The 13,090-nt window shown below is 43.8% G+C and overlaps 2 protein-coding genes across 2 annotated transcripts in view; both read right to left on the reverse strand.

The window, feature by feature from the left end:
* The window catches only part of LOC120951699 (uncharacterized), a 281,600-nt gene that overhangs the window by 201,091 nt on the left and 67,419 nt on the right, over positions 1-13,090 (reverse strand). The window lies entirely within an intron of this gene.
* The window catches only part of LOC120950775 (Fc receptor-like protein 5), a 47,570-nt gene that overhangs the window by 14,559 nt on the left and 19,921 nt on the right, over positions 1-13,090 (reverse strand). The window contains exons 2-5 of the mRNA XM_040369060.2: positions 9,203-9,348; positions 6,372-6,582; positions 5,591-5,702; positions 2,284-2,459 (exon numbers count right to left, since the gene is read on the reverse strand). Coding sequence (XP_040224994.2) covers positions 2,284-2,459; positions 5,591-5,702; positions 6,372-6,582; positions 9,203-9,348 — 645 coding nt within the window. The remainder of the gene's footprint in view (positions 1-2,283; positions 2,460-5,590; positions 5,703-6,371; positions 6,583-9,202; positions 9,349-13,090) is intronic.

Raw genomic sequence — 13,090 nt, forward strand, 5'->3', positions numbered from 1 at the left:
TCATCTTATGATCAACGGATGAGTTCTAAATGATTGCAAAATTACTAAAGTTACACTACTACCATTGTTTAAAGTAATCATATAGATGGCGCTAGTAACGGATGAAGGAATTTTAGCTTGATCTTTCTAAATTTTCTCCAATTGCACATAAGCTTCAGTAAAGTTATAATAGCTTGTAGTATTTTTAACTCAACTTTCAAATGGTCTTTTAAATCGATACCCTTAAAAAAGTCTTCAAGAACCAAGAACCTTCTTGATCGTTCGTTCTCCATCGACAGAACCATGATCGCAGCGCCCTCTTGCAAGAAAATGGTGTACTATACTCAACAATATTTCGAAATATTGCGAAACCATAAAACAAAACTTACAAAAAAACAAACACCAACACGATCACAACACCTGTTATTATTTTAATCTCTCTGCCAACATGTCCGTTTCACACAGTTGTGAATGGCACCGGTGAGAAATAACATCAACCAAACACAAAGAGCAAGCAAAGTTGGCATCAGGACAACTGTTCCCACCCAGCAACCTGTGCCGGTACCCAATCGCATAAAAGCTCCACACACAGTGAATCCAAAACATGCTCGCTTTTCCAGATTCCTCCGAAACATGCTCCGTTCACTCCTTGTCTCACGGTACCCTATACAGTACCTTAACCTTTTCCCCTATCGTTTTAGAGTGCTTCTTGTTCCCCTATTTTCGGGCCCGTCGGAAGTGGGAAGGAAATTAAATTTCTCCTGCTCGGCCCAAGTTCCCCGTCCTGCTCCTTCCCGTCCTTGGCAGGCGAACAGTTCCTTTCAAAATCTTCCGCACCGTCCGCACCATTTTTAATGCAATCCATTATACTGCCGTGACGCCGAAACGGGACAGAACGCCCCAGCAGCACATGTGAACGGGAAAATTGTATATTTATTTTCTCCTTCCCTTGTCTCCGTACCATCCATTCCACCATTCACTGTGCACTTTCATCCCAAATGCAAACCAAACGTTGTATTTTTTTCTTCTTCCAAGCGTTCCAAAACATTGCTGCTCACAACGAAATAAAACAACACTAAAACAAACTCCTTTGCTAACACCAGCGTGTTACTCTCACACACACACACTCACATTCTCAGTTTGGTGAGGTGAGTTCGTTTAACGGTATGTGGAGCTTTTTTCGGCGCAGGCCGTTTTTTCGACTTGTTTCCCCTTGAAGGCAAGTGCCTCCACGTACGGCCATCGAGATCCTTGGCCTTTTTCTCCCCTTTTTTTGCTTTCTTGTACCACCGTCTCTCCTGCTCCTCCCCTTACACCGCACCTCTTTACGTCATCAATCTTCCTGCTGGTTCTCCGACCCTCGCAGGAACGAACATATGTTATTGCACTGCTCATATTTCACAAAGTGTCCGATAATGATGCATTGCAGTGGTCCCGAGGCAATTTCTCTACCGTTCAGTTCTTTTTTTCCCTTTCTTACCGTACACACTACGCTGAGGGAAGAATTGCAAGCTACCTAAACCGGGCGTTTGTGCACGATACAACGGGCCACTTCTACTAAGGGTACGTGAAGTTTGCTTCAAACGTACGAAACGAAGCCTGGCGCTACGCCAGCCACTATGAGAAGAGTGGGCTGCACTGTGGAACAGTTCGGTATCGTTTGAAGAGGGTTTTAAATAAAACTGCAACATACTAATGTTGAAAGCCTTAAGCAAAGCACTTGGGGCAAAGCATTGGGGTAACTATAAATCAAGAATACTGAATCATTTCATACGTCTTTTTGTAAAAGAACTATGCATTCTGTGCTCAAAAAGTTCAATTTCGTCATGAATTGTAAAATAATGCTTAAAATTATGTCCTGCACTCTTCCCACGGTGCACATATGCCTTATCCGTCCGCTCGCCGTTGTGCTGGCGGTGGAATTTATGAATTTTCCGTTACCCCAAAATACTTTCCCCGCAAGCAAACTAACTCCACCCCGCTCCAAAAAAGCAGACAAAATGTGAGCGCAGAATTCCTATTTTCCTAATCGACCGAAGGATTGTAGAAGCTATTTGCGGATTCACGTCTAACACAGCGGGAGTGTTTGTTCCCACCTGCAGCACACACACACACACCTTGTTGGAACTGTGCAGGAGAAAAAAAACTTCACCAAAACTCTTCGTCAAGTTGCATTCCATCCGCAATTGCCACGAAACTGCCCTGGAGCACCAGCTGGGAGGCACCGGACGGGTGGGTGAAAGATCGATGCCATATGCAAACCCGTCTTAGTGGCGGGGAAGGCAAAAGAATAATCCAACTTACCTTTCAGCACGTGCACGTAAACACTCGATTGGCGCGCGTTCGCGGGAGCACAGGTGTAGTTGCCACCGTGCCGGGCCGTCGCATTCCGCACCGTCAGGATGCTGGAGGTGAGCTTGTTGTTCGACACGGACACACCATCCTCCTGATCGTAGTTCACCATCCGATCCTCGTGGTACCTGTGGCGAAGGGAAAGAAACAAGAACGAATGTACGGTTAGAAGTAGAAGAGCGAGAAAAAAAAACACCATCACCACCACACCAAACAGCAAAAGCAAGCAAAATGTCCCCGACGGGCCCGCTGTGTCCTTTTAACCAAACTTCGTCGTCGTCGTCGTTGTCGTCGGCGACTAAGGACTTGTCCCGGGTGTTGTCGACGCTGCGAGCGTATTTGTACTTCCCTTTCCACTGCTTTCCACCCCCTATTTTTGTTGTTTTGCTGGTGGTACAATCGGTACCTGCTTCGGCTGCTTTCAGCTTCGCTCAGCATAATAAATGAAGTGGAAGAGATTGAAATTTGATACGCGTTCATAAATCGTCTCCGCACATGCTGGTGCTGACAAAACACCATCGCACAGGTAGACAAGGCGGTGGCAGTGTGTTGCCTTGAACCTCTTGCAGGCAGACTGCCGGCTTGATAATGTGGAAAGGGGTCTTGCAAAGTGTGGTGGCAACGGTCGATTTGAAACAAGCCAACCGGCCGTTGGAGGGAGCTGAATGTAGCAATGTACCCCCACATGATTGTATCCAATTTTACGCCGCTTCTTTTAACCTTTTGCTGGCATGGTGTGTGTGTGTGCGTGTGTTAAAAAGCTTTAAAGGGACGCCTTTTCTAACACGGAAAATTACTCCATTAGGGAGGAACCTTTAATCCGCAGGTTTCCTGGCGAATGATAAAGTGTTGCTTAGGTTACGGTTCATAAAATCTGGCGTCTACTGGTGACAGGTGACTGTAACGGGGGTTTTGCTATGAAGAGCTTTTTCGCGTATGGTAGAATTAGTTGTTTTTTTTTCTCTGTATTTACAAAGCTCTACCCTGATATTGGCATGTAATGTGTGCTTTGAAAACGATTTGGACTTAATTTGGATACAAAACACAGTTTAATAATCCTTTCAACGGAACATAAATATGTCAATTCTTGGGTCATGTCAGGCATTACCATTTACTAGTAAAGATTTTAATTTAAGTAAAATTATTTTCAACTTTATGCCAATTCATCTGATGGCTTCTTTGACTACAATACTCTTAGATAAAAGTTTGCTAGTACAGTGGAACCTCGATTAACCGGTGGGCGGTTTATAAGTGCGCATGAATGCCATGTTGGCTAAATTATTTGTTGTGCCGCTGTCTAGTGTCCACCCAAGTGACATTTGCTCGAAATTGTTTTCCCATTTCTGGTCGATTAGTACTCGATACGCCTGAAATTGTAAATTTGTGTGTGATAAAGTGTGCTGCAAGCGCCAAGACTTGGTGTGTTCGTAAATTAGACGTTTCTCTATCGATGGACGATGCATCGAGCTCATTTTTCATTTATAGCTACGGTTTTTGCTGAAAAACAAAAGCTAATTTTTTGTGACGTTATTCTATAAAAAATGAGTATTATTTAAGTATAAAATGGGTACATGAGCAACTATAACGATAGGAAACATCATTTCCGAGTGAATCAAGAAGAAAGTAACGAAAAATCCACATCATTGTTGATTTTAAAGAACTTTTTTCTAAATTTCCTTAAACTGGTGCAGTTTAAGGGAAGTTTAAGGCTCCAGTTTAAGGGAATTTGCTCGAATTCCCGGGTATTCGTGGTCAATTGGGTAGTGTTATTTCTATTATGAATTTGACATGTTTGGGCCATTATCCGTGGAAATCGATTAACCGACAACCGTCCGGTCCCGAACTACCTGGCTAATCGACGTTCCACTGTATCTTGACAAATAGTAATCTCCGAAAACAGCTTAAAGCATGACCGTTTTTATATATCTCTCCTCGCGCTGAGCACTACGAAACGATAGTAACGCCCTCTTACGGATTAATCATTTACTGCTTGCTGTCAGTTTGGAAGATGGGACCCTTGGAGATCACATCAGGCAGGTTAGTTTTGAAAGTTTATCATCAATGATAGTCTGTCCAATTGAAACCATTTCATCTCATCTACTAATCCTTCATAATCCTGATCAAAGCTCATATTGTTTAAAGAAAACTTTGAAGACATGGCAATCAAAAACTCGCATCACATCCAAATCAAAGCTCAAACAACATGCTTCACCGTTCGTGCAATAGCCTACCAAAGAAATAGCCAACCAAAACGTGTTGGCTATCCTTCAAAAAACGACCACCATTTTCTCGAATTAAACCTATTGATCTACCGGGAATGTTTTTTTTTCTTCTTTTCGTGGACCACACTCTATTCGCATTCGCTCTCTCGCATTCAAAAAATACCTTTGTCCACTGGCTCGAATCAAATCCGCACCGTGGTGCGGCACGTGATCGAGAGATGTTTGTGTTTGCATTCCATGTCGCCTGCAATAACTCTGACCAGTCCACCGGGCACCGCGAAAGTGGGACAGCCCACCAGCACCATCTCCACCAGCTGGTCTCATTGCGGAGGGAAAAAGCAAAAGGAATTGCTTTCCTACCACAACAAAGCTCGCCACTACTCCGCCACGACCCGGGCTTTTCCCCAGTTGTAAAAGGAAAGTGCGGTGGAAAGAAAAAAAAAGCAGAGGAAGAACATTGTACCCCATTTTATGATTACGACGCATTCCATCACGCCATGCCAAACAAAAAAAAAAAAACATCAGCAAAAAGAAATGCTTTTCCATCGCCATTCTGCATGCCTTTCGATTCGAGGGCCAGCGCTTTCACCTCACGCCGAGATGCTGATCTCGGGCCCCTGCAACGTATTCGGAATCGTTTCATCTTTTTTGCCCACATCAAACGGCGACCCATAGCGAACGAGGGTGACCGAAGGGAGTCCCAACTCCGCCAAACACAAATTGCCCCCGCCCCTCCCCCCACGGTCACCGTGGCGGCTTTTGTGTGTTTGGTTGGTGGTGGGTATCGTGAAATTCGCGGCTTCCCTCCGTCTCCGTTCGTCCACCGAACGGCACCCAACGTTGACGGATATTTATTTATTTCATTTCATCACCACCCGTTTGAGCCCCTTCCAGTCTTCCTGTTTTGATATTCATCCTGCACTTCTGCACCAGCGATATTTTGCCCCACGCGCTTGCCGTCATAAATCTTTCATAACCGATCAACCGAAACTGGCACAGAGGCAGTGGATGCATGGTGGGCACGCGGGTATACTTACCAAAAGACGTACAACGGACTTTCGGTGGCACGTTTCAGTTTGCATTCCAGTCGCAGCGTCGATCCTTCGTCTATATGCAAATCGGGCGCTTCGAGAATTTCTGCGACCGCCTCTGTGTATGCGTGTGCGTGTGTGTGTGTTGAAGAGAAGGAAAGAAAGAAATAGCATGAATTCAGATTCGTTTTGGTTTTGCGAATTGCATTTGATGATACGGCACTGGGGAGTGGAGAATTCTTGTTCTATTTATTGAGACCGATTTGGTCGCAGATCTCGGATGCTGGAGATGACAGATAGAAAAAAATCGGAATTCTTCAAGGTTGTAAAACAGCTCTTGTTTCAAGTGGAGCCATTTTCAGAAGTGCCAAGAAAAAGGCAACCAACTAAGCTTCCGTGTTCAGGTGTCATAAACAGGAAAAGGCGACAAAACAGCGCAAAAAAAAAAACGCCAGAAATCACCCCAAAAATATATTCTTCCCCTTTTGGAGTCGAGACTCGTGTCAGACCGCATTGCCACGTTCCCCCTGGTGACTAATAATTCAGCTGAAATTTCCATATAAATTACATTTTCTGTTTTTTTTTGTTGCATCACAGGTACGCAACCGAATCGATTAAGAAATTTCAACCGCAAACCAAGCCATTGACCAACCTGGGGAGGAAGAAAAAAATACATAGAAACATCCCAACCTGTCCCAAACCCTGCCAGGCAATGGTTGGTGCAATGGAAAAGGTAAAAAAAGCGACCCAAAAATATAGGTTGAGCCACAGTTATAGCCAGACTTACCGACGATCCTAAGCTCGATGAATATCGACTGGGGTGGATGGGTGGAAATTTGGCACTCGTACAGTCCTTCGTCCTCCTTGCGGGCGTTCTTTATCCGCAGCGCCCAGTTGCCGAGGTGGCGCGTATGCTCGACCAGGAACCGGTCGTCGCTACTGTACGTCGACAGGCCGACCGTCAGCAGCTGGTAGTCTTTCCGCCGGAACCAGGACACCTGCAAAAGTGGGTAGGGTAGGGAGAAAGAGAAAAAAACAGTGCCGCATCGATGGGCACACGATCAAGTACTGGAGCTGTCAAAGCATCAGCTGTCATAAGAGGGGGGAGCAAAGGGAGCAGGGAGTCAGGCGAACGAGCAACGAGCTGAAAAGCAACGCGAAGCAAAACTAATGGCAGCGGGGTTGTGTTTTTAAGGGTGGAGCAAGACAACACTGCACCCGAAGGGGAGTGAAAATTTAATTTGAACCCGTGCCCGTGCACAGTCGTATCCAAGGCAGCATGCGCCTTACTAAGGCAAACTGGCACTGGTCGTGTCGTTTAAACCGATGGCCCTTGACCGTACTTGTCGAATTTTACAAGCCCCTGTCGACCGTTTTGCACTGCACTGCTGTTACGTTACCTCTTTCTCTCACTCACTCACTCTAAGGGGTCTCTCTATCTCTCTGTACCAGTGCACTTTGGCATGGGTTTTGTGGATGCTGTTGCCGCTGCCAAAACACGGCCCAAGATATAGCCCTTTCTATGTGAGCGTGCACGCGCGCGCGCCAGAACACTACAGGAAGCGACCTTGCACACACAGGCACAGGCGTGGGGTTGGTTGGATAAAATTTCAATTAGCAATAAATTCCTAAATTTTCACTTGTTGTAATTGCTCGGCAGATGGCTGCGTCTCGTCCCGTTGAGCCCGATGAGGTACCACCAAATAGGCCTGCCTATTTAGCCGGAAACCCGATGGGAGTGGGGTGGGAAAACTTTTGAACGGTAAAATTCATCTGCTATCGATTTAACCTTGCCGCATTACGGGGCAAGTTGCGAGGAGCCCGAAACCGACAGCGAACATGCTGTAGCAATTTCAATTTACAACGAGCCTGGTTTTTTTTTTATGGTGGAAAGAATGGAAAAGTTTCCTTCAAGTCAGCGTTTCTTTTCCTTCGATTTTACGTTGCATGGTGATTGGAAAAACAAGTTTGGTAAGATACAATGGTAGACGGGAATGAAGTTTTGCAGGCTTCTTGACGGGGGTTATTTTTGTCCAGAATCGATAGCTTTGGAATTTTTACTTGCGTTTTGAGACATGAACGTGGCTCAGTATACCATTTTTTTTACTTTAAACTTTTTTTTTCTTGTCAATTCGAAAGGGATGTCAATGACGTCATAAGAAAAACAAATCTAAGATAATGATTCTCCTTAGTAATCTGAATCAATAAGTGCACTTTTATAGTACTATTTTTTGCACTAGAGGGCGCTGAGTGTACCGCATTGATCAGTAAACTAACGAATGACGCAATAAAGCGATACAAAAACATATGCTTCCAAAAAATCTTTATGCACACATTTTATATCTCAATATAGCTCCACTCCTACGACCAGTTCTATTGCTGTACAGCAATTTAAAATTTAAAAATAAAAAACCAGCAACTGAAAGCAAAATTGAAAACGCTGCCACAATTCGAAGCATCTTCACTGACCCATATAAAATGCTACCGTCCCAAACCGGCAACGCCCGAATGTCTACGATGTCATCGATCTAGCTACGGTCAAAAAACAAGAATCGGAATTCAAGAATTCAAGAGACAGAACGAGGAAGAAAAACCTTTCCATTCCAAAGCTCCACAGCCGGAAGCAGGTTGTTTTCGAACTTCCTGCAGCTGCTTTGCTACATTCCTTCTTTGCAACTCTTTGCCAGAAGGAGCACACAGATTGTACTGAATTGAATCGTTGTATTGTGCTGAAGAGAAGCAGAAGCAGAGAAAGAAAATCAATCTGTTCGATGACTATCGTTTCGCCGCCCTTGGTGCTGGCACTAAGCAGAAAACGGTAAGCACGTGAGCAATAATGTCCAGGAACTTTATGTTTTATCATCGCCGCTACACGAAAGCTACGAGAGTTTCACACAGTGCTAGACATACCTATAGAAAAAGATTTCCTCCTTGGCAATAACAAAAGTCGGCACGGATGTCACTAAGAGCATCGTCATTTCTGGACTTGCAACAAAATACCTGCCCCCACCACCTTTCTACGCTGCTTGTTGCAAGCGTTTAGGGCAAGGTTTGAACCAATAGAGCAAAAGAGAGGGAGCAAAAAAGAAGAATTACTTATCCTGCAAGTAGGTGCACTAAATATAAATGGTAGAGCGATGTGATTCAGTGTTGCTGCGGATGTTTGGAGCTTAAAGCTCGAATCTTTCGTGTTTAATACTTCAACAAATTTGTTAAATTTCATTCCATTGTTTACTGCAAAGGATCTACAAACGTGTTCATTTTGTCTTGCGCACACACACATACAAACAAGGATTGCGCACATTGCAACAATAAAGATGAGTTGCCCGTACATCCACCAAAACACAACCCACCGTGGTAATTAATCATGCTGCTGAAGCGTAAAACGCTGGCGGAAAAGGAGGAAGGTGGGATTTTTAGAATGCCTTTAATTTACACAAATTAACGGATAATGCAGCGTACTTAAGTTAAGCATGGAACGGAAAAGTGTAACAAAAAAAAAAGAAGAAGAAAACCCAGAACAATAAACGTATGAAAATTGAAACGTAAAAGTAAACGTTACCAAACAATAAAACAGAAGCAAACCAAAGCGTCTCGACTAACAAAATACTTACTTACAGTGGCTGGTGTTGTCATGGTGACGCTGCAGGGCAGCACCGCTAGGCCTCCTCGTTGGCTAATTACTCTAGTGTTATTCTTAGTAATAAATTGACTTTGTAATGGACCTAATGAGTTTCTGTGCGCTGCCTTCGCTTCGTTGGAATCTGGAAGAGGGAAGGAAGAAAAAAGAAGGTACGGAGGTTGAGATAACAAAAAGAGATAAGCAGCAAAAACACACACACACACACACTGTGAACCCGAGACCACACCACACTGCACTGCAGAAGCTGTTGGAAGGAATGGCTGAGCGGAAGCCAAAAGTAGGCGGCCTGCCACTCGAGCTGACATTAGCATCATCGGTTGCGCTGGAACGCCTTCATTTCGCCTTCCCTGCCGCCACGCCAGGAAGATTAATGAGTTTTGGCGACAGATCGTTTTCGGAATTGGATTAAAGCCACGGGCCCCTCGATTATTATCATCCAGGGCAATAAAACATCACCCAACCCAAGCCGGTACGGTAGGTTTTCTCCTCCACGAGAAAGCAAATGCAAATATCATGTCGTAATGAAGTTTAAATTTGCCTCCTTTCTCCTTGCTTAATCTCATTGCTACGAACACTCTTTCGACGTGTGCTGAAAGGAGAACAGAGAAACAACTTTCTCACACTTGCTCGTTCCATTTTCCCCCGAGCAAAGCTCAGTTGTTGTCATTTTCTCTTTTCTTTGTTGGCTTGCACAAACAAAACCAGCAGAAGGTAGCATGTTTTTCATGCTCTGTTCCCCCGTTATGAAAATGACTCCTGAATTGGCACATTTCCGATGGCTCAGCAGAGAGCGGTGCGCGAATGCGTAAGCATAATTAGCAGTCGCACGGTGTGTTGGCGTAGGTAGTACACGACTTTTCGTTTTACTCGCCGCGGCGTGTTGATGTTTCCCGTTTTTTTTTCACCTCTACGAAGCTTTCTGGATTGAAGTTGCCCGTTGCTGAACGAGTTGTTTTAAATGGCAAATTTTAATTTCACGTATCAAGCTCTTGGATGTGAGGAAATTGACTTATTAGTGAATTATATGATGATGTTTTCTTGTGTAAGACATTATAAGAGCATTAAGCCGATTCATAGAGAGTGACACTAAGCACTTGGTTGATGGTGTTTAGTAAATACGTTAAACAAGTACTGGCAATTGAACAGTTCTTTATAATAAGGCTTGTTTGTTTTTCAGAGGGAGGTTCATGAATTTATAATTAAGTTTATTGAGATTGAGAAGGTTCTATACTAGACATGAAACGAGCATTATTACTAATTATGTGTTGAAAACTGTAAATATTCTTAGTTTTAAATTTTTAAACAAGTAATACCAAAGGGAACAGAGAACTCCATATTATGGTGTAATAGTATTAGAATTGACCCATTATAAGGGAAAAAAGCTTGAAATGAATCAAAAGTATGCTTCCAGTGCTAATATTTTCCAAAAATGTGTCCTCTACATACTACGTAAAATGAAACACTGTGTTTGCATTCAATTCCATCAAAACAACCATAATCAAATCACGCCCATTTGCTGAAACTACACATTTTCCCATACAATCATCGAGCAACGTAAGCATTACACCACGCACAGCATTTGCTTTACCGCGCAAAGAACGCAAACACACTGTACACTGCGGTTTCCAAAGGAAAAACAAAGGAAAATGCTCATGTAATCATGTGGCAAGGACCTCATCATCGTCAGGTCTTCCCATCAACGGCACCCATTATCAAGGGCTTCGCCCGCGTCGGCATCATCTGTGCTGTGTGTGTGATTGCATTAACATTTATTACAACTTCCCGGTTGCCCGGTTTGCAAAATTTCCGTCCCATTAGGAACGCATCAATGGCACCATCAGCCCGACGGTAAAAGCCACTGCACTGCCTTGTCCCTACGCTTGACTGGAAGGCGGCACAATGAAGCACCATCTCGCCGGAAGTAAACTGACTAATGACAGACCACGAAAACGGTAATGTTGTTACTACCAGCGCGCGCCCGGATGCTTGAAGGGTCGGTAATCAAATCTCACAAGACACAGCTAATTACATAGCTTATTATTGCTTGCGCTCTGCCCAGCACTGGCTGCCGAGAGAGTGATAACAGGAAGGCACACTTTCTTGGCGCTTTCTCCAGTACTGTTTCTCTTCATCAAACGACTGGGGCACACGGCTGGTGGCGGCCTCTACAAGATTGCTCGCATTCTTGGCGTCTTGCTGTATTGAGATTGCCATAATTAGGCGCAACGCAGAAGTACTCCGTAATTTCGCATTTTGTGTTTATTTAATTCAATTCCTCCATTTGCTTCCTGCTTTGATGAGCGGCGGTACTGAATGCGGAAGCACGCCCCGGCACAATCCGGATGTAATTGCCTTTGCCGTCGGACGATGTGCCGCATTGGTTTCCGATTGATTGAATGATTTCAGACAGCGAGCTCAAGTGAGCGAAATTCCATTGAACTGATTTCATTTTGTGCCATCAAACACCGTTCAACTTGCCGCGATTGCGGAGTTGGCTGGGGTGTGCTGAGGGGGGTAAAAGGCGTAAGTAAGCCAATCAATCCGAACGGAATCTCACTCGCTTCTGTGAACTCGGCACACGGCGATGATTGAAACGGATTGAATCAAGCATCTTAATTGCACAGTCTTGCTGGTGCACAGCGATAGGGATGCATCGTTACATGCATGTCGTGCTGGGCAAAAAGCGAAAATGGAAAAGTGCCCATCATGCCCAAGTCTTGCCTCTTGCGCAAGCACGATAAGAGCGCTCGAGATCATAGTGCGGGTGCAGTCATTTGTTTGAACAGCATTTAAACGATGCTGACGGTATTTCGCTGGAATATGAGCAAATGATGGAGGTAAATATTACCGCAGAAAAGGGCTCTGTCATGTGCGCAGCATTCGTCATTCGTGAGGAGATCTTATGCATTCAGAGAGCTTTTGTGTGTGTGTGAGTGGCCTTTCTAGATGAAAGTTGCAGTGAAAGTAGCTCTCTATTTCTAGGAAACGAGAAGTGTGTTCGATTAAGATAAGAGCTCAATCAACGGAGATACCGGTTGGATGGAAATTTCAGGAACAATATCTTAAATGAATCTCATTGTCAGTTTCAATTACCTAACAAACAAGTTGAGTTATCTTAACCGATCAATCGTTATTGAAGGATCAAATATGATTTTGTCAGATAGAAGAGACAATTTCAATACTCTTTGGTAACTCTGAACTCTGACTTTTTTTTTTATTTCACATGCATTCGAGTCTGCCTTTGTTATGAAAGGGTTATAAATATTATTTAATTAACTCTTTAAAGTGATGGTGTAGTTCTCCATAATGCATGCAATATTTTTAATCGAAATTTTGTAAGTATCATTTAAAGTTGATTTGTGAAGTGCAGTGTTGTTAACTGTTGACATTTTTCATGACAGTCACCGTAAACAGCCGGTCAAAATAATTTTTGGCTGATGACATTCAATGCTTCCACGACACGACTGTCATTAAACGAAATTCATTCGTGTCGCTACCGTCAGGGCTGATGCAATGACATGAAATGTAAACAATGTAGTCTGAATGTCATTTGACATTTTTTGAACAACACAAATCGATACGATCGGAGGATTATGAAGTGTATCGTCGCTGAATTCTAGTGAAATAGCAAAAACTAGTGAAATGAAAGCCTTTGCACCGCACGCTCTGTTGTAGTTTGACATGAATACGGCCGTTTGCAATACGACACAGTTCACGATTCATACAGGTTGGCGAATGTCAAATGAATGTATCTTGAAAATGTCTTCATGTCAAATGACATTTTTTGACGGGAATGTCAAATGACAGAGAGAGATGGGAATGGGAAGCTTCAAATCGAATGAATGTTTACAATTTTATGTCGA

The sequence above is a fragment of the Anopheles coluzzii genome, chromosome 2 (genome assembly GCF_943734685.1).
Source record: "Anopheles coluzzii chromosome 2, AcolN3, whole genome shotgun sequence".
NCBI classification, from domain to species: Eukaryota; Metazoa; Arthropoda; class Insecta; order Diptera; family Culicidae; genus Anopheles; species Anopheles coluzzii.